This window comes from Pristis pectinata, chromosome 20 (genome assembly GCF_009764475.1).
Source record: "Pristis pectinata isolate sPriPec2 chromosome 20, sPriPec2.1.pri, whole genome shotgun sequence".
NCBI classification, from domain to species: Eukaryota; Metazoa; Chordata; class Chondrichthyes; order Rhinopristiformes; family Pristidae; genus Pristis; species Pristis pectinata.
In genome coordinates, this window is record NC_067424.1 from 18195430 (window position 1) to 18217972 (window position 22543).

Sequence of the window (22543 nt, forward strand, 5' to 3'; positions counted from 1 at the left end):
CTCTCCACTCTGCAAGCAGCTTGCCACAGTTTGAGCAACACCCAGATATGTTCTATTTTGTTAGATTCCAATATCGAATACTCTAAAATAAGCAGCAGTCACTTCAGGTTTAATTACTATTCACACTTTCTGTTCCACTGATAGGTCATGCCATCTTCATGACTATTTATTCAGGCATCAACTTCTTCTAGAAAATCAGCGAGGGATCAACTGTGATTACAGGAGAAACCTTAAGCAAGAGCAAAGGGAAACAGAAGTGAAATGGAATGATTTATATTTTGTGCCAGTTTCTCCCAATAGCAGGTTTAACTTGGCTGTTTCTGCTGGATAATTAAAGTCCTTCACTGACTTGGATGGGAGCCTCAATTATATGCTATCTGGGGTTCTGAGACGTGCATGGACCTTTACTGGCATCTCAGAACTGTTTTTAACCCAATAGGCAAGAAGTGGAGGTCTTTAAAGGAAAATTGTGTGCTTCTCTGTTAGCCATCTTCCTGGCCAGTATTTATCCCTCAATCAACATCACTTAAAACAAATTAACTGGACCATATTTTGTGGAGGTTCACTGCATGCCAATTGACTGTTATGCTTCTCACATGACCAATGATGATACTTCAAAAGAATTTCATTGAATCTCCCAAAATGCTTTATGGTCAAAGTCAAGGTCGAGTTTATTGTCATATGCACAAGTACATGTTTGCACGGGTGCAATGAAAAACTTACTTGCAGCAGCATCACAGGAACATAGCATCATATAAGCAGCATTCACAAGAAAAACATAAACATAAATTAAGCACAGTTTTTAGAAGAAAGAGCACAATTAGAATTAAAAAAGGTTCATTTCAGTGCAAAGTGATCAAAGTGGTCATAGCGTTGCTGAACTCTGGTGATTAGGGTTTTGCTGGTTTGTTCAAGAACAAAATGGTTGAAGGGAAGTAGCTGGTTTTGAACCTGGTGGCGTGGGACTTCAGGTTTCTGTACCTCCTGCCCAATGGTAGTTGTGAGAAGACGGCATAACCTGGATGGTGGGGATCTTTGATGACGGATGTTGCCTTCTTGAGGCAGTGCCTCCTGTAGATACCACCAATGTGATGTATTGGGCAGAGTCCACTACTCTCTGCAGATTTCAGGAGATTCTGAGATTGTGCAAGTCTTTTTTTTCCAAAAATTTCTGTGCTTCTTATTCCCTCAGCTCCCTGCACAACAGGACCAAACTGATTGTTCCTACCATTGAATTAATGGACTGTGAACAAGTAGCCTTCTGGCCATCCAATCTTCACCTTGTTACAGCTGGTCAGTTTCTCTTTCTCTTCGTTTCAGGTGGAAAGCATACAGGATTATTGGCCATGGGTACTTGTTGACAGGCTACCCCTGCAGAAGTTCAAATTCTCCCATATGCATTAAACCTCAGTAATTTGTAGTTGTCAGGGAGAGAGAAACAAATAATAGAAATTTGAGGCATCTGGTCAAGGAGGTGTAAACCTCTCATTTATCTTCTTTGTGTATTTTCTTTTCAGAATTTATCTTCCATATATCTGGAGATACAATTTAAAATTCCAGAAACATTCTGATGTCTTTAATCATAGTGCAATATGTAAAATATTATGGGGTAATTTTGACTGTCAGTGATAATGAATTGAGTGTCCATTATAAACCCAATATCACTTCACTGTAATGGAAATTAGATGGAGTGTATAAGAGCGAACTGTTCTGTTTTCTGGCACCACTTAAAATTTACCATTAACTCTGTGGAGCAGTTGAGCACACAGAAATAAATATCAAATCAATAAAAAAAAGTCAAGATGTCTCATTGTCACTCCAACTATCTCTTTTAAATTAATTGCTACCTTATGTGCATTTTTGGGGGGGGGGGCTATTGGAAGAAGGTTCATCCATAGGATATTATTATCATTGACATGACCACAATACCTGGGTATTTCACTTTAGTGACAGAGGGGAGGGAGTTCCAGTTTGGCCCAAGCAACTGTAATTTATTCCCCACTGACTTTGGTTTTACCAAAACCCTCTTGGTTCCGTACTCATGCCCCAACTTAGATGAAGGATGTAAGCGAGATTGAATCACATAAGAACCCAAAACCAGCATTAGCTGACATACTTCTGATAGTTGGTGATAAGGTAACAGTGCAGGCAAACTTCCCATAACGGGCTAATAGGGTGGTAACTGGTTAAGTTGGATTTGCCTTGGTCTTAAGGACAAGACATACTCTGGCAATTTTCTACATTTATCCAGTAAATGACAGCGTTGCTACTGTACAGTACCAGCTGCACAAGATTTTACTACAATAAGCAAACTCTCTAATGGATAAAATAACAAATATAACTAATCTGAAGTATTAATTGTTAATTGGTCTTGTATTCCCTCAAGCTATTGACAACCAAGGATATTTGGAAAGTGAATGATTAATTTCCAATCTGAATAGCACATCATATCTGGATAATACCAAGGCCATTTCTCCCTTATAAACTTGTGAAACAGAACAGCCTAGAAATTCAGCTGCAAATTGCAAGTTTTTGCAACATTGTGCAGTTGAAAATTGATCTTGTTCTCTCGTCTGAAGCATGTTTATAGCAATTTCTGGGTTGGTTTGTAGGGCCACAAAATTCAACCAGGCATTTCCAGACAGTCATCACCCTTGCTTTCTCATCAGATACACAGGCTGTAAATCTTTTACCTGTGCAATACACATTTTGGGGCATTGCAGGAGGACTTGGACCACATTATCCTGAGGGTGCCAATCATTGGGAATGCCCAAGACAATAGGTTTTCATACTGCAACACCTGGAAGGGAAGTAGTTAACGACATTCTTGTGTATTCTCATCAGCTCCACCCCCAGCCTGATACCACATTAAAATCATTACCACCCCCAACACGTTTCAGTTTGCTGTTGACCCTGCTACTCTGTAATCAGCCTGGATGCTGTGAAGACCCCAACACCAGCCTACTGAACCACAATACTTCTGGCCTTCCATTCCCATGTTCTACCAAATTTCCAGCCTCCATTTCTCCTTATCCCCTACACTACTGACCCCACGCCCACGCTCTCTCAATCCCAAAAGGTGACAGCCTCTCCATGCATCTGTTCCGTATAATGCATGCCTCCCACTCGCCCCCGACTCCTCATGTCCTTCTACCCTGATTCCCCCTTAATGCCGGCCTTCCACTCCCTCACACTTTCAGTTTCTCTTTCGCCTGATTCTCCTCACTCCCAACCTCCCAGCTGTTCTAATTCCTCACACTGCTAGACTCCCATTTCCCAACACGTGATTGCACAATAATCACCTTTGATTCTCTCCAACTTCCTTTGATTCCCTTTCCAACATTCCCACTTTTTCTCTTCCCATCAACTCCTCTGATTCACTCCCCAATCCCCATATGATTCTCTCCCAACCCTATCTCTGATTCTTTACCCAAAGTCCCCTGATTGTTTGCCCAATCTCTCCAGCCCTGCCCATCATTCCCACTAATTCTCCCCCAACTCCCTCTCCCATCCCCTTTCTCATTCTCTCCCCAATCCCCCTTTGATTGTTTCACCAGCTCCCCTTCTGATTCTCTCCTCAGTCCTCCTTTGATTTACTCCCTAACTTCCCTTCCAATTTTCTCCCCATCACCCCCGATTGCCTGCCCGATCCCGCTTTGATTCTCTCCCAACTCCCTTTTTGAGTCTTTACTCAACATCCCCTCTGATTGTTTGCCCAATCCCTGTATCTGATAGTCTCCTCCTCAGCCACTCTGATACCAAATAGCTGTCTTGCCTCCCACCACAATTATTCTATGGCCATCTTCTCGCCTCCAACTCCCCAACATCCACCAATTGGACAACTAGTTTGAAAGGTGACTGAGCCAGGAGGAGTAGCTTAGCCAGCTGTCAATGTTATTTCCAGCTGTTCACAGATGGTGCTTACTCTGCTCTCTCCATCACTCTACATAATGGCATTACATCATACAAGGTCCTGCTTCAATGGAGAGCTTCACCACCAAGGTTAGGAGCATAAGCTGGCAACAGCAGATATGCAGAAGTTGTGTTTTTTTCTTGCCACACAGGTCAATGATGGGTGTGGGTGGAAATTCTAGCCAATGAACTGTCCATCCATTGTTAGAAGGAACCTTGAATATTATTGCTTTAGAATACGAGATTTATTTTCACTTGGAATCTAAAAAATCAGGAACTTTTCCAGATAGAACAGATAGGAATGCCATAACTTGCCAGATATACTGAAAATGTAAGTGAGAAAAACACTCCTGCAATTGCTGAAGAAACTTACCTTTTTCTGATGGAAGCCACATAAAGTCTTTATCTCCATCATCAAGCAAAACTGATCCTACTATCAACCAGACAACCGCTCCATACCAAAGTCAATAAAAGGAGTCTCATAGTCAATCTTAACCTCTCCTCCTCTTCCAGTGTTTTCCTTCTTCACTTGGAACTGAGCACCACAGCCCACTTACCAACTCCCTCTAAATCTGCTTGCAGGACTCATCCACATGAAAGGTGATTTCATTGAGAAATACAAACTTCTGAAAGGGATTGATATGTTGAATGCCAAAAAGCAGTTTTGTCTGATGAGGTAGCCCACAACTGGAGGGCATAGTGTCAGGATTTAGTCATTTAGCACAAAAACGAGGAACTTCTTTATACAGAGATTTGTAACTCTTTGGAATCTCTACTTCAGAGGGCTGTGGAAGCTCAGTTGTTGTGTATATTCAAGCTGAGAGCAATGCTTCTGGATGCAATAAGCCTCTGTATTTGTTAAGAAGTCCATGGTTTTCACTTTTATTCCCATTTAATACAATAGGTGCAACTAACTTAAACTGATTGAATGGCTTGTCAGAAAAGTAATGCTGTTGCTTCAAAAATGTGGCTTAATTGAAATAAAACTCTTGAATGGATACCAAAAATATATTTTGTCTTTTGCCTTAAGTTGATTCCAAATTGGCAAAGTGACTCAAGATCCTCTCAAGACAACCAAACCATTTTTGGTTCAGGCCTCAGTTCAATACCACTGGCAAGTTATGGGTGTCAATAAGACATCTCACTGCATCTCAGCAGCAATGCAAGATGGATAACTCAGCTGTCTCCCCCATTGAGCCTATGGGCAGATGAAATCTTGTGGTGCTGGAGATGGGGTGTGGAATGAGTGCAAGTAAGGACCAACAAGGTTTGTATTTATCATATTTCAGGATGAACATTCATGCAACTGCAGTCTACACAAAAACTCACCTTTACAAAAATAACTAGGCTTTTCTTGAATGAACACCCAAGTATTTGGCCAGCTTGTTAGGTCACATGTGCATTGTGAAGGCTGCCCACTTGTACCTGAAAATTCTAAACATGGCTCTTCAATGAGCAACACCATCATTTTGTACATTTAGGAGACAAGCTGTCCAAAATAGGAATAACAGCTCAAAAATCGAATCATAGAAATGTATGGTTCAGAGAGAGACCATTTTAACTCTTTGTAACAAAACTAGTCATCAAAGAACCATTCAATCTAATCTCTCTTCCCAGCTCTTCTCTGCAGCCTTGTAGTTTATAGTACATCAAGAGATTATCTAAGGAATGTTTTAATTGTGACAAGGGTTTCTGCATCCACCACTCTGTTAAGCAGCCACTTTTGTTAACAAAACTGCCTGAAAATTGCATCAGTACAGTGGCCTTGAGGATCACCAGACGAGGGTGAAGTGCTTTCCCTGTAATATTTGACTCCTGACTATCTAACTCTCAGATGAAAAAAGGACAAGCAACAAGTAAAAACAGGCTCATTGTTTTACAAACAATGAAATGCAGTGTGACAACATGCACAAAAGTAAAGATTTATGGCACCCAAAAGGTACTTTCCAACCTTATTTCCCAGTGTTATAATGAAAGCTTTTACTTACCCGACAATTGCCAAGTTCTTCAGCTGACAGAATAATTGTTCCACATTTCTTCCCTGGGATTCCGCTGAGAAGAGACAATAAAAAATTTTTGTTTTAATTTTCCAATTACTTTCAGATCCTTCATAGATGTAAACAAAGAATCATCAGAATAAACTGACAAATATCGTGCAGAATGAGGATTGATAAATATCTATTTGTAATATTTATTATAAAAAAAGCCATGAGAATAAAGTTTGTTTCTGGCCAATCTTTTCAACACATTTTTCCTAAAATATGCAAATGAATGAAAGCATAACACATATCAATGCTGTAAAGACATAATATGCTAAATATCTTACAGAAAAGTTTATTTTCCAGTGAGAATTTTCACATGCTACAGGTTGTTTAATTTCCCCTCTTGTTGCTGACTGAAACTAGTATTGTTGAAGCATTTAGCATTTGTACTGGCATTTAGCAGCATCCATCACATGTTTGTCAAGAAAATGGAAGGTGATAATGGAAAATAATCCAAACTTTTCAGAGATAATAATGAAATATTGATGTGCCAAGTTAGCCTGATCTGACTGCATTGCAGGCATTTTCCAGTTGCCAGCAAGTATATCTCAGAATACCTTTGGCTGGAGCAGATCGTTATTGCTTGTCACTGTTCTGTCTGTTTTCATACTCCAGTAGTTGAAACAGAGCCATATGGGGTATTGTCATATTTTGCACAATAGAATACTTATAGATTGGAGCTTCATATTAAATGCTAAGTGCAATTCATCCATAAGACCATTGTTCCCTTGCTATTCTAATGAGCAGAAGATCTACTTCATATTTTGTTCTTGCTGAAATAATAAACAAGAATATAAATGGATATCTATGATTTTGCTGAAAAAAACTAAACTGAGGAAATGTATTCATTACAATCCACAATAGATTTTAAATATCAATTTGTCAGCTGCATTTTGATTGTAATGTTGAAGTTTACAGTCAGATTTCACTTGCATAAGATGATGCCAACAAAATATATGCACTGGATATGCACTTGTCCATTTTGCAAATTTGAGATCTTAATTTTACTGACAGTAACAACAGTGGTAGAGATTTCATGTCTTGTATCAGCAAATGTGTGACACATGCCACAGCAGCAAAATAATGGAAGTCATGTCTAAAGCAGCAGCGAACTGTCAAGTTGGAGCACACTGCCCTGTACTATCCATTAATGTCAAATTTAGTGTAACATTTTCCAGCCCAAGAAATTGACAAAGGTCATTATATTATACATTCACATAGTGTGACATCAAAACAATTCAACCAATCCAAAATACCCAGCATGTACTCCTTCTAAAACTTTCCGCATTCAGGAAAATTACATACTTGAAACAATTTCCTGACTAAATAATTGTTACATATGTTCAGGCAAAAGTGACAGAGTGAATTGAGGATGTAGTTAAAAAAGCATACAGGATTGTGAACTCGGTAAATGGAAGCATAAAATGCCAAACAGAAAGCCATGATGAATCTTTATAAAGCATTGGTTCAGCTACAGCACTGTGGTCAATCCTGGGCACCAAGATTTAGGAAAGATGTAAAGGCTTTAGAGGGGGAGCAGAAGAGATTTTATTTAAGTGATTTCAGAGAAGAGTGAAAAGCAATATTGCTGGAAATTGGAGATAAAAGCAGAAAATGTAAAAAATACTCAACAGGTCATGCAGCATCTGCGGAGAGAGAAGTGGAGCTAGTATCAGATCAATGACCATTATCAGAACATCAGTGGTCTGAAATGTTAACATTGCTTCTGACTTACTGAATATTTCCAGTATTTTTGTCTCTATTTCAGTGATGGTGGACCTCAGTTATGTGGGCAGGCTGGAGAAGATGGTAATTTTTTGTTGGAACAGAGGAAATTATGAGGGAATATGATAGGAATATTTAAAACCATGGTAGACTTCGACAGAATTGATGGAGAAAAATTGTTCCTGTTGGTGGAAGAGTCAAGAACCAAGGAACATAGAAAGAAGGTTGCTGGCAAAATACTCCAAAAGTGACATGTGGAAAAACTTCCTTAAGCAGCAAATGGTTTAGGTCTGAAATGCACTACCAGACACAACAGGCCAAATGGTCTCCTACTACATTTTAATAATTTTGTGATTTTGTGAAAAGATGCCATTTGAATATAAGGATACTGGCTCCAGTGCAGACATTCATTTTAAATGAAAAGTCAGTGTTGAGTAAAATTATGAGGGCTGGGATGGTTCATGTCATTTGATTATTTCTCTGTATGATTGCCCCACCTGCAGGGATTACACTGATTCCAAGGGTGGATATGCACTGAGGAAGCAGCTTTTAAAGCACTGCTGCTGGAATTTAAAATTGGACCCATAATGAGGAGGAATTGCAATTAGGCAATGTAGAGCAGGAACCAACGTGGGATGGGTGGAGTTAGCAAGGCAGTTAGGGATGGGTGACAAATCCTGACCATGCCAGTGGCCCACAGATTCCAAGAGATGAGTAAAAAAAGATGGGCATCATCCCATCATAACTCCACTAATTACATCTTTCTGAACAGGTGCAGCTTCAACCACACTTCAAGATATAAGCGAAGATGAAGTAGTTCCTTTATGTGGAAACTGGACTGATATATTGTCCAACCCAAACTTCTGTCCCCCACATAGATACAAGTATGATCTTCACTTCTACCACAACTGTCTTAGACCCTCAAATCACTCTCCACCATTGAAGAGAAGCTCACCAATTCTGAGCTGAATGCTCAATTCTGGGATTACTGCTATCCCAAAATAGCAACAACATATTTTGCAATGTGAAATTCATTGGTACTTCCACAATTCTGTTCCTGTGCTGCTGGCAGTCTTGCTGGCTTTGGCAAGTTTATCATTCTTGCACAGTTGCAGAGTAGGGGGTTGCTAAATTCACCAGCAGGCATGAGTTGCAGGTGGCCTCCAATGCAGAAGTTTCAATGACCTTACATGGGTGGTCAAAATCAGGAAATGCACCCTCAAATGATGTGTATCACCATCCATAGGTGGTGCTCAACTTTCCACATCAACATTACTCACCTACCAACCACATTTATCATTCAAGTCACTTACCTCATATTTATATTCTCTGCTGCACCCAAGGCATAAGCACTCCTTAAAATTTCACATACAACTCATAGCCTGAACACTCAGTTGTCATGTTTTGCTCTCATTTTTTTCCAGAATCAGCAGGAGTTAACCAGTGAGGGACAGGTACACCTGAATTTCCTAAACCCAATTAAGGGATATACTAGCCATAGCTTGGTCAACTGTTAATGTGAACATTGTTGAAACAATGGAGGAAGAGGGTATCCTCATACACAAGGCTCATTCATATGTTCTATCTGCCTTTCACACCAGACTCTGTTCTGATTAACAAGCTGCATTGGCATTAGAATGCAAGTCTTAACTACCCAGCTCTCTGCTTTCACACCACTATCATATTATAATGTACTTTATTTATTACAGATAACTACAAAAGTAGCCTTGCACTGCAAGACCACCAAGAAAAAGCTTATGATTAAGATGTACTTTTAATCGAGTTCATATTCATAGAGTCTCAGCTCTCTGTATTATTGTAAGTGTGGCATAACAGGCTTTCTGTTTGGCCCATTATACTCAATCCTATCCCTTGGGCACTTCCTGACTACTGTAAATCACTATCATAGTTGCCTGAAGTTTAAAATGGAAATTATTGATTGGAAACCCAGGATCCATTTCATCAAGGATCCTGAATGCATTTGCATTTTAGATGCATTGCAGTATAAATATTCAGACTGTAAGTAATCTACTCTTATTCTTCAAATACCGTCACAGCATGCATACTTAGAGAAGAGCATTGAGCTGGAATCTGGTAAGAAAATGGGGATGAGTGGTTTACAGCAAGAAAAGAGAACAAGGATAGTACTGATACCAGCTCCCTGGAAGGTGGGGTTACTTATAAGTACATAGAACAGAACATAGAATGTAGAACAGTAGAACAGTACAGCACAGGAACAGGCCCTTTGGCCCATCGTGTCTGTGCTGACCATGATGCCAATCCAATCAACTCCTATTTGCATGCACCTGATCCGTTTTCCTCTATTCCCTGACTGTTCATGTGTCTGTCCAAATGCATCTTGAACATTGCTATCATATCTGCATTTACCATGTCCCCTGGCAGTGCATTCCAGGCACCTATCACTCTCTGTGTAAAAAAAAACTTCCCTTTCAAATCTTCTTTAAACTTTCTCCCTCTCATGTTAAACCTCTAGTATTTGACAGTTCCACCCTGGGAAAAAGATTCTGACTATCTGCCCTATCTATGCCTCTCATAATTTTATATACTTCTATCAGGTCACCCCACAGCCTCTGATGCTCCAGAAAAAAACAATCCAAGCTTGTCCAAACTGTTCTTACAGCTAATACACATCAATCCAGGCAATATCCTGGTGAACCTCTAATGCGCTGTCTCCAAAGTCTCCACATCCTTCTTACAGTGTGGCAACCAGAACTGCACACATTACTTCAAATGTGGCCTAACCAAAGTTTTATATAACTGCAACATGACTTGCCAACTTTTATACTCAATGCCCCAACTAATGAAGGCAAGCATGTCATACACTTTCTTTTCCACCTTTATCCATTTGTGTTGCTACTTTCAGGGAGTTATGGATTTGCACCCAAAGGTCCCTCTGTATATCAATGCTCCTTAGGGTTCTGCCATTTACTGTATATATTGTATATATCAATACTCTTGTACTTGACCTCTCAAATGCATCACCTCACACTTGTTTGGATTCAAATCCATCTGCCATTTCTCTGCCTAAATTTCTAACTGATCTCTATCTTACTTATCCTTTGGCAACTATCCTTTGACAACCGTTCTTACTATCCACAACCCGTCAATTTTCATGTCATTTGCAAACTTACTTATCAGACCACCTACATTTTCATTCAGATCACTAAGATGTATTATAAACATCAGTGGCCCTAGCACTGATGCTTGCAGAAGACCACTGGTCACAGACATCCGGTCACAGGAACACTCCACAACCACTACCCTCTGTCTTCTATGACAAAGTCAAATTTGTATCCAATTTACCAACTCACCATAGATCCCATGTGACGTAATCTTCAGAATCATGATGGACTTTGTCAACTGTTTTACATATTGACAACAACCACTACCCTACCGTCATCAATCATTTTATAACTGCCTCAAAAAAATTCAATCAAATTTATTAGACAGGACCTCCCTTGCACAAAGCCATGCTGACTATTCTAAATGTGAGCAAATCCTGTCCTAAGAATCCTCTCCAATAATTTCCCTAGCCCTGATATATGGCTCACTGACCTAAAATTTCCTGGTTTGTCCCTGCTGCCCTTCATAAAGGATCAACACTGGTTATCATCCAGTCTTCTGGCACCTCGTCCATAGCTAAAGAGGATACAAAGATATCTATCAAGGCCCCAGCAACCTCCCCTCTTGCTTCCCTCAGTATCCTGGGATATATCTCATCAGGTCCTGGGAATTTAGGCACCTTAATGCTTTCCAAAATACCCTACACCTCCTTCTTCTTAATGTCAACATGCCCTAGAATAACAATATACTCTTCCCTAATCTCACCATCATCCCTGCCCTTCTCCTTGGTGAATACTGATGCAAATTATTCATTAAGGAACTCACCTACTTCCTCTGGCTCCACCCTTAACTTCCTTCCTTTATCCTTGTTCATTTACTCTTTTCCAAGCTACTCTCTTGCTCCTAAAATATGTAAACAATGCCTTGGGATCTGCCCTAATCCTACCTGCCAAGGACATTTAGTGGCCCCTTGTAATGCTGAAAAAAGCTCAGATAATGGGTCAGACATTTTATACACTGTTCCTAGCCAAGGTCTGTGAAAGAAGTGCTCTCTGAATACCTTGAGTGTTTAAAGCATGCAGCTGACAGTCATTTCCCCCATCTAGCTGTGCAATCCCTCTGCTGTTCACTGCATAATTTAACAGAAGCCTTGAAATCTTAAATATTGCACCTCTCCCTACAAACTTTTGTAACTTGAATCAACCATAGAGAGCACCAAACCCTTGTAATCTGTAGCAACAACCAATAGAAATTAACCAGCACATCCCTCTAAGGAGTTAATGATCAGTTTAAATGGAGCAGGTTAGTGGGGATGGTGGTCCTTCCTGCTACTGAATCTATGTTCAGCCATGCAGGTTTAAGAGACAGTGTTCACTGGTGTTGGTCATCGATGCCAAGATCTGGCTGCTCTATATTATTTATTGCAGACTTTCTAACACCCTTACCAATATAATGTCTGGGATAATTTTCCTCAGAAATGTACTGTGTGTTCCAGACAGCAAGGATGTCGTTAACATGGACAATGGAACCTAATCCCATCCCATTAACACTCAAAGCAAATACTCAGGTACTTGAACACACATAAAGGTCTTACTATTCTGGTGGATGTTCCGTTACGTTGAATAAACGAGGCTTGGTGTTAGCTCAATTCTTGCTTACAAATTTATGTGCTAATTAGTATTAACTCTTATGTAAATATTGCTGCCGATTCTAAAAGAGAAGAACCAGGGTAACTAAATCTCAGTTGATAGATTCAGTCACTTGTGGTTTGTTACATAGAACACTACAGCATAGTACAGGCCCTTCCGCCCACAATGTTGTGCCGACATTTTATCCTGATCCAAGATCTATCTAACCCTTCCCTCCCACACAGCCCCCTATTTTTCTATCATTCATGTGTCTATGTAAGAGTCTCTAAAATGTCCCTAATGTATCTGCCCCCACAACCTCTGTAGGTAGTGAGTTACACGCACCCACCGCTCTCTGTGTAAAAAACGTACCCTTGACATCCCCCTTATACCTTCTTCCAATCACCTTAAAATTATGCCCTCTCATGTTAGCCATTGTCACACTGGGAAAAAGTCTCTGACTGTCCACTCAATCTATGCCTCTTATCATCTTGTACACCTCTATCAAGTCACCTCTCATCCTCCTTCTCTCCAAAGAGAAAAGCCCTCACTCACTCAACCTGTCCTCATAAGACATGCTCTCCAATCCAGGCAACATCCTGGTAAATCTCTTCTGCACCCTCTCTAAAGCTTCCACATCCTTTCTATAATGAGGCGACCAGAACGGAACACAATACTCCAAGTGTGGTCTAACCAGGGTTCTACAGAGCTGCAAATCACCTCGTGGCTCTTGAACTCAATACCCCGACTGATTAAGGCCAACACTCCATATGCCTTCTTAACAACCCTATCGACCTACGTGGCAACCTTGAGGGATCTATGGATGTGGACCCCAAGATCCCTCTGTTCCTCCACACTGCTAATAAGGCTTGTTCTATGCTTTATAGAAGTTCACATGATTAAGCAGTTATAATTTGATCATGCAAATTAATGCTATTTCTCTGCTTCAATATCTTAGTAATAGATTGACCATCTTAAGCCATTGTGAAATTATCGAACATCAGGTTATATTACGTCAGAGAACTGATTCTTGCTGTAATGATCAATTTCAACCACTAAAATAAACATTCCTCTGATGAAGATAAAAAATTCTTATTGGTTAAGAGCGGGTCTTGGTTGTGGAAAACACTCACCGCTGTCCCAATTAAATCTGTACACATCAGTTTTCAGAAATCGATTTTGGTATCTAAGAAAAAACCTTTAAGATTTACAAACCATAGAAACCAGGCAGAGGAACTCATTCACCATTGTAAAATACTACAGACAATCAACACTCCTGTTATAAAAGCTTGAGCTTTTCACTCACAAAAGGATTGAACTCTGCAAAGATGAGCCAATAGTAATTGTATGGTGTACTCAAGGTGAAGGAAGTTATTGTCAGGAAATGGAACATTTACTCACATCACTGAACAGACACTGACCCAGCAATATGACTGAAAGTCATTCCCATAAAACACCTGATGGGATTGTTCTTTGAATTTCCAGAATAATTTTGTCCTGATCTTTCTAGTGAAATGACAACTTATCTGGAGAGTCTTCCATAGGAAAATCATCAAATGATATCGGATACTGAACAACACAGGAATATTGGTTCAAGTGCCCAAAGTTTTGGTCATCAAGTTAGAGTTAAGGAGTCTAAAAGCAAACACTTGAAGGTTTAATGATTGTCTGAGGGGAGGAGAGAAAAGTAGAGATTTGGAAGATATAATAAGGGAACTCCAGAACTGAGGCTATTAAAGGTATGGTGACCAATGTTGGAGTCTCTGAAAGTGGGAAGGAATGAGAGGCCAGAATCAAAGGTCTTTCAGAGATAGTGAAGAGTGGGTTACAGACAGAGTTGAAAATAAAGGTAAGAATTTTAAAACTCAAACTATTGCTGGATCGGGAACTTCCCCAAGGATACGTTCTCACAATGGAACCTATCTTCGGAAGACAGTGCTTTCCAGATTCCAACACTGAATACAAAAGTTATTCTACACATCACTTCCCCTTTTAGTATTTCATACCTGGGACAGCCAGTCCTCGACCTCTCCACCAGCAGGAACAACCTCCCACTATCCACTCTGTCCAGACTTGTTCATTATTTTATATACTGCTATCAGATCCTCCTCAGCCTTTGCTTCTCCAGAGAAAACAGTCCTAATCTCTCCAATCTACCTTCATAACTGTTATTCCTCATCTCAGGAGTTATTCTCATAAATCTCTGGATTTTCTTATGCCTCTGCATCTTCTCTATAATAAAGCGACCTAAACTGAACATGATACTCCAGCTGAAGTCAGACCAGTGCTTTATATAGGTACAGCATGACTTCCCTGTTTTTATACTCTATGCCTTAATTGTTAAGGCCCAGACTTCTGTGTGCCTTATTAAGAGCTTCTCAGCCGCCCTGCCATTTTAAATGACTTGTACACTGATAGAGTCATCGAGTCATACAACATGGTAACAGGCCCTTCAGCCCTACTCATCCATGGTGACCATGGTGTCACCAAGCTAGTCCCATTTTCCCGTGTTTGGCCCATGTCCCTTTAAATGCCTCCTATCTATGTACTTATCTAAGTGTCTTTTAAATAGCCCCAGGATCCTCTGCTTCTGTACCCCTTTTAGAACAGTATCCTTCATTCTCTATTGCCTCTTCCCACCAAAATGCACCACCTCAGTGTCTCGGCATTAAACTTGCCTGTCAATTCCACAAGCCTATTCATATCCTGTTGCAATTTACCATTATCCTCTTTGCAGTTGACAATATTACCAAGTTTAGTGTCATCTGCAACTTAGAAATTGTGGCTTGCTCCCATAAGTCTAGGTGAGTAACATGGATCAAAAAAAGCAATAGCCCTACACTGATCCCTGGGGAATGCCACTATTCCCACTCCTCTCGTCTGAAAAACAACCATTCTCCATGACCCTCTGTTTGCCAACTTCATGTCTACACTATCAATGTTTTTTTTTAAGCCATGTGATTCAACTTTACTGATAAGCCTGTTTTCTAGCACTTCATCAAAAGCCTTCTGAAAGTCCATATACACCACAGTGACTGCATTACCCTCACCAGCTCTGAGTTTAGAAAATTTAAAGCTTATCTCATTGAAACATTCACCACTCAGGCAGAGCCTGGCAGGGGGTAGATGCAGGGATGACGTTTCCCTGGCTGGGGTATCATAAGCTTGGGAACACAGAATCAAAATAACGTTCATTCATTCAGAACTGAAATGAGAACAAACCTCTTCACCCACAGGGTAGTGAGTCTTCAGAATTATCAACTCACCTCAAAATGGCTGCGGAAACTCTGGCTCTAATGTATTCAAGAAAGAGATCTGTAGATCTTTGATATTAAAGAAATCAGGAAACATGAGGTTAGCACGGTAAATTGGAATGATCTGAATGGCAGAACAGATGTGAGGGGCTGAATGGCTTATTCCTTCTATTTCTTGTGTTCTTTTGTGTCGTCTAGGGGGGAAACTGCATATTCTAGGGCTATGCAATGCAAGAATCAGCTACAATATTGCTGCAAAGTTGTGAAGAAATGTTTAGAAATTTTGAGTATTCTTGTAGGGGGCAAGTGAAGCACTGACCTTTATTGGATGTAAAACACTTTGGGATGACTTATGACTAAAGGCTGTTAAATAAATGCAAGTCTATCTTTTTTTTTAAAAGAAGCATAAAAGGTAGTTGAAGGGATGGATTCACAAATCTACGTTCAAGTAAACTTTGAGAGTATGATAAGGAGATGTAGGTTCAAACTATTACATATTTAGAACTGATGACAGGACTTTTTTCCAATGCACAGAATGAATGCACAGATGGAAAGTAGGAATCTCTGGAATCAAGTTCTGGAATGTTGCCTGAATGAAAAGTTGTTGCAACTTTGATAAATAAAGCCATCATTTTTTATTATTTGAGTTGGATCATCAACAAAAATATAAATACAAAATCATACCAAGCATCTGGTTTCACTCTATATATTAATTTCAAATAATTTTAACTTTATGACTCATTGTATTATTTCTCACCAGTAGGTAGATCTAAATAACTGAATCTATTTCCATAGACTTGGACCATCCATCACCCTTGGCAACAGCACGCTCTCTATCATTTGTATGAACACAGCATGGGGAGGGCAGTGAAATCAAATGAGGTTGCTGAGATGAAACGACCATGACTCGATCAACGACAACCACAAGCACATCTACAATGAAAACCTTGTCAGATTATCAGGATATCTTTCTGCTCATTGTGAAAACATTCCTCCTGCCTTTGAGAAATGTTAATAGTGATGTGATTCTTAGCATTGACCTTGATTCAGCTATCACCAAAGTAATGGCACATTAATTTTGTGTGAACTGATGATTGAAGCCATTTGATACTTCCTTAAGTCAGCACTGCTTTTAAACCTGTAAGTACATGCCATTACCACTCCCGAACAAATCATCATATCCTGGATTTCCCCACCATGGTGCGAAGAACTGCATGAAATAGCTGGCATACCCACTGCATTATAAGTGATGTTTGCGATTGACCCCTGTGGTTAAATGGATAATTGATTGGTCCAGTATAGACATCTTCCCATAATAAGCATGTCTGAGTAGTGGGCCTTTAAATATAGAAAGAACATCTGACAGGATCCTAACCCAATAATGCAAATCACTGTACTTAATATCAATGAACATGTTTGGAGTTAAATATTGATGAATACCACATCTTTCTGATGAATCATGCGCCATAACTTGATATATATCATTTGAATTACCCCAAAGAATCTTTAGTTAAATACCCAACAAAGTTTCATTTACATTAAAATAGTGTGATAGTTTTAATGTCACTAGTTTACATTTTGTGTCATTCCATTCAGCATTAAGATATTTTTAAACCCCTACAATTTGCAACTTTCTAATGTTGACCAAAAAGTCAGATTTTGCAGGAGCAAAATCAGGCTCAATGATTTTCTTCATATTGAACACAAGGCCATATAAAATACCAGTTACTCCTTAAATTAAATATAGGAGCTTGTGTGCCATATTTTGTTAGTAAATACTGTGCAGAAAAGCCAACAATCCCGTCAAACCTCTGTGAATGCATAAGTCCAGAACCTATTCATTGCTGATTAGCACTTTGTTCCAACACTGGAGTGAACCACAAACTTCCACGGTATTTAAATGTTATTGTGTTTCCTTTTTTTCAAGTAATTTGATTTTCTTTACCTTTTTAATGTTTAATTTTTTAACAGTTGGTTTGATTTGTAAGTGTTTGTGAATATTTTTGAATGTTAGAAACATTCATGCTTTTGATAGATATGACAGCAGGCAAGGCAGGGAGTTAGCCTAACCTTCTGGCCCTTTCCCTTTATGACCCCACACTTACCGTGCATACCCCACACCTCCCCAATCCCAGACCCGTCCTTAGTCCCAGAATTAACTAATCTTGTGTCTTGGGCCTCACACGCTACTAAATTTCCCAGCAGTGATCCTTTGCACAAAATGTTTATTGGGATGCTGTAACCAGCAACTTTAATGTACCCATAAAGCTTCCAATTTCAAGGCAAGTGTGTTTATTTCTAGTTGTTAGTTGCTCATATCTAAAAGATGAAGAGTATGTTGGAAAATTAGGTCATTGCTGTCAGGTGATACACCCACTGAAGGAGAATCCAGAATAGGTCAGGGACAGAGCTAGGTTCTTTGGTTAAATTGGATGCATTTTTTCCAGGCAAGGAGTAATGGAAGTGCAGAATTCTCACCCCCAGAAGTGTGGAAGTGGGGAAATTAAATTTCTGAAGCCAACTGATATTTAGTTGGTGGGGCAGTTAGTGATATAGATCACACCTGGATAAAAAGGTGTTGATCAGAAACAAAGTATATAAGCAGTGGACAAGACTCAAGGGCGTGCTACTATATTTTCATGTTTCTATCCCATAGTCGGTTAAACGTCTGCTCTGAGGGATTTATTGAATTCCTTATAATTATACTCTCTTTAATCAATGTGAGTCAACGTCACAAAGTATATAATTGGCAAATATCAATCTTTTACAGCAAACCAAGCAAACAGGTACAACTGGGAAGGCCAATTTATATCTAGGTTTAGCTACAGCTGAACATATTATCAAATCAATGTAAGCATCCTATTACCACAACAGATCCCCACCATATTCAAGTTAAGGTTGAGGGAAATTATTTACCAATTACTGAGTTCATAAAACTTCCATTTCTCATTTATTTTATTGCAATGCAAATATGCAAGGAAAATTAAAATATAAATAAATAATTTTCAAACGACCAGACCTTACATTTTAGGAACTGAAATTTCTAAATTAATCTTAAGAACAGTGCATTTATTAATAGCTGTCATTAATGATTCAATCATCTTTAATTGCACAATGTGCTAATTGCACAATATATAGGGGTGGGTCCCTGCTTCTATCCTGAGATTCAGTCCCACTCACTTCAATAGTGATGAATTGTGGAAATAGTGTATAATGTACATATCTGCTATCTTTCACAATTATATGACATTGAGGATGAATTTCCAATTTAATGCATAAAACTTAATACCCCCAAACTCAGTTTAATGAAAACAGGTCATCAGAAGCAATTTTCAGTTAACTAAGGGCAACCTGAATATTACTTCCAAAGTGGATGTCTTTGACTCTTGATGAACAGCAGTTATTAAACATGCTGGATCGTTTAAGAAAACCATACTAACCCCAGTTTTACAGAGATTATTAAGAAGCCATGAATAAACAAATTTAAGAAAGAATGAAAGAGAGAACAAAAGAATAAAAGAGAGGAAGAAAGAGAGAGGAAGAAGGAATGGATGGAATGAAGGAAGGAAGGAAAAACTGGGCAAACAGAAAATGAATGTGGGAGAAAACATTAAATGCCAATGATTAAAAAATGAAACAATAATGATATCATCATGCAATCAAGGGAGATTAATAACGCTAGAAAAATTAGAAATGAGAATTAAGCCAAATGCAGCAGGACATGTAATGAGCCAAAGTCTCAGATAACTGATATATTAAAGTAGATCCAAAAATCACATTTAAATCATCAGTCAATAAAATTCATGCTTAATATAAATTACACCACTATCCCAATATAAAACGTGCCTGGGCAATTTGATTGGTAAATTCAGTTAGAGCTTCTATGTGAATCGATAAGAGCAAATGTGAGGTGAAAACAAAGTTTCAGGCAATAAAGTAAATGAGTAAGCATATAAGAAGCTTAAATCTATTTTCAGAGCTATTTGCATATTCCCACCTCTAATGGACAGAAGAGATGAGTAATTTACCCAGGAAATGTGCAAAAATGTTTATAGATATTAAAAAGGGTGAATAACATACCTTGGGAATGTGTAGACAGTAAAAGGAAGAACAAATAGATGTTTGTCTGAGAGATGATTTGGGATGTATGCCAGAATAATTAGATTACAAATTTATCCTGTTTCTTCTCTGGTATTTTCTTCACCTTTGGTCATCCCACCATGTGTATGCAATTCCTTGAGTTAAATTCCTTATTCATTCCAGCACATTACAAAGGTTTTATTACTGTGATAGATGTGTTGCCTTCCCCCTATGCCTTTGCACCAAGCAACTCTAGTTCTCAGTAAATTCAACCTTCACCTCATCATGTGCTATCGTCTGTGTTCATTGCCTTTAATTCTTCCCACCGTGCAAAACCTCCAAATTTAAATTTACTTTCATGCTATAGATTGCTGCTTCGCCTGCTCTTTGTCTCAATCACAGATAAGGCCTGCTCTGGTTGCTTATTTATATCCTATTCTACATACATTCCCATTCCCTCTTATAGTCTTAACTCCCTTCCTGTCTCTTACCCAGATTCCCAACCTGGGAAAAGCCCACTCTCTTCATTAATGTGCACTTCTGGTCTCTATTGAAGGTTGCCTTCTTAAACATTCACCTCTGGGTTCTATAACCTTACCTCCAACAACAACTTTGGGACTTTTTTTTCCCACTAAAATTAAATGACATCATCAGATCCTTCTATCACTTCTTTCCTTGCCCTGTCTTACCTTCCATTTTGGTTCCCTTGGCCCTATTCCTCTGGTTTCTTTCTTTTTTTTAATATTCATCTTCTCTCCAAGCTCCCTTTGTCCTGTTCCACCTACTTTCTTGACCTTACTATGAACAAGAACTGCTGACCATCCAATTCTTTTTCTGGCTTTCACATTGGCTGTTATCTCTTCTCAGATACTGTCTCCTCCTCCCTCTCCAAATGTCATCATCATAATTTCTCTGCTCAAAAGAAATTAAACATTGACCCTGCCATTTTTGAAAGCTGTCACTTCAACTCCAACCTCCATTTCCACTACAAAGTCCTTGAATGAGCTGTTGCCTTCCAGATCCTTGTCCACATTTCTTGGAACTCCCTTTGATTCTCTTCAGCCATATATTCAATTCAACTCTTTTCAAACTCACAAATGACATCCTATGTTAATGTGGCAAAGCTAAACTATCCCATCTCGTCCTTTCTAATCACCCTGTATCTTTGACATGGCCAATTGCACAATTCTCCCCCAGCTGTCCTCCACATTTGCCCTACTGGTTGTGATCGCACTTGCCTGGTTCCATTCCTTTCTATGGGTTTGCACCCTCAGATTCCCAAGAGACGCCGATACCTCGATGCTTCACTTACCTCAAGGTTCCAACAGCAAAAGGCCCAATCAGCTAACACCTTTCTCTGAGGAAATCCATCTCAATCCCCACCCCAAACCTGATGGCCAAATGACCACCGCCCTTCACTCTCACATGCCTAGGTCCTAACCGTGAAGGATCTGGCCTTGCTCCAGGATAATACAAACACATGTGACAGTTTGGCGAGGCTATGGATGTTCACAGCAGTGTGATCCTGACTCTTATCACACACCAGTAATGGCACACTAAGTTTTCTAGGCCAATTTTATTGTTGCAACTATTATTGTTGAGGCAGATATAAAAGTGAGCATAAGCATTCAGGATGTGAATGTACAGGCAATGCAAGACAATACTGAACCAGAATGACCTGGTACTCCCACACATTTATCCCTTGAAGGTGTTTGGTTTAAGGTTATCAGTTAGATGAGAACTTTTGATATTACAATTGGGCCAAGCATCACAAAATTAGAAAAGGAAAGGTAAAAAGCAAATAAATTGCTTTGGTTTTAAGGGTCTGATTATAGGTCAGTCACTCCTGTTGAAACCGAGCCTCAGATATTCAGCAAACAAACCATACGATGGTCTCCATTGAAAAACATTCCTGATTTACACACAAAATAAAATCTGATCTCTAACTCGGCAGTCAGATGCCAGGTTATCACAGGTCCAACCAGAGGCAATTAACTGTGGTTTTAAAACAAAGATCCCAGCAGAAAATAAAAGCTGTCAGGTAGATGAAGCACTAGCACAAAAGTATTAATTGAACAGGCCTGCCAAGAGCAAGGCTGGGTAGAAAAAATAAAATAAAAATCAACATAATCAATCATGCTACAAAAATTTAAAGGCTGCTTGGATTTAATCATTATGTTAATTCCTCTGTTTGGTTGTCTGTTCTTGTTTATATAGCACAGCGATCAGAAACTCTACAATCCAGTTTACTGTATTGTAGAAATTGGCTAAAAAGAAACTATTCTTGCATATAAGCATTTTGTGCCTGTTTTGAAGAGTTTGCATCCATCAAGCAATTGGACCAAGATTTTCTGCCAACATTCACCCTTCTGCTGGTGTCATTTCCCTGTCACATTTTACATATATGGACCAGGGAGCATCTTTCTGATATACTGATAGAAACTGGAGTGAAAGGCAGTGATGCACGCACTTCACTCTTCATTCACAATTAAACAGGGTGCAAATCACATAGTAAACCAGGAATTATACAAGAATTAAAGGATCCCCACTCGGACATAACCTGAATCCAGACTGGCAGCCCCACATTGATTTCCAAGCGCTGCCCTTATGAAGATAGTCAGAATTGGCAAAGGTCACAACCCCGAAGACTGCTGTAGCAACGGACTAACTACAGCATGTTGTGGGGTCTGATCAGCCACTCCATTGTATGGTGGGCCCCACTACTGCACATCACATCATGTAACCCTTCCCCATCCTTATTTCAGCTCTCCCTACACAATTTTCCTCTTTGATTTTCATCTCCATTCCCTCCTCTCCC

General features: G+C 39.4%; 1 protein-coding gene across 2 annotated transcripts in view; it reads right to left on the reverse strand.

Annotated features, from left to right (window-relative positions):
- The window catches only part of LOC127580786 (copine-8-like), a 440180-nt gene that overhangs the window by 238020 nt on the left and 179617 nt on the right, over positions 1–22543 (reverse strand). For both annotated transcript variants that reach the window (XM_052034666.1, XM_052034665.1), the window contains exon 7: positions 5901–5964. In XM_052034666.1, the coding sequence (XP_051890626.1) occupies positions 5901–5964 (64 nt within the window). The remainder of the gene's footprint in view (positions 1–5900; positions 5965–22543) is intronic.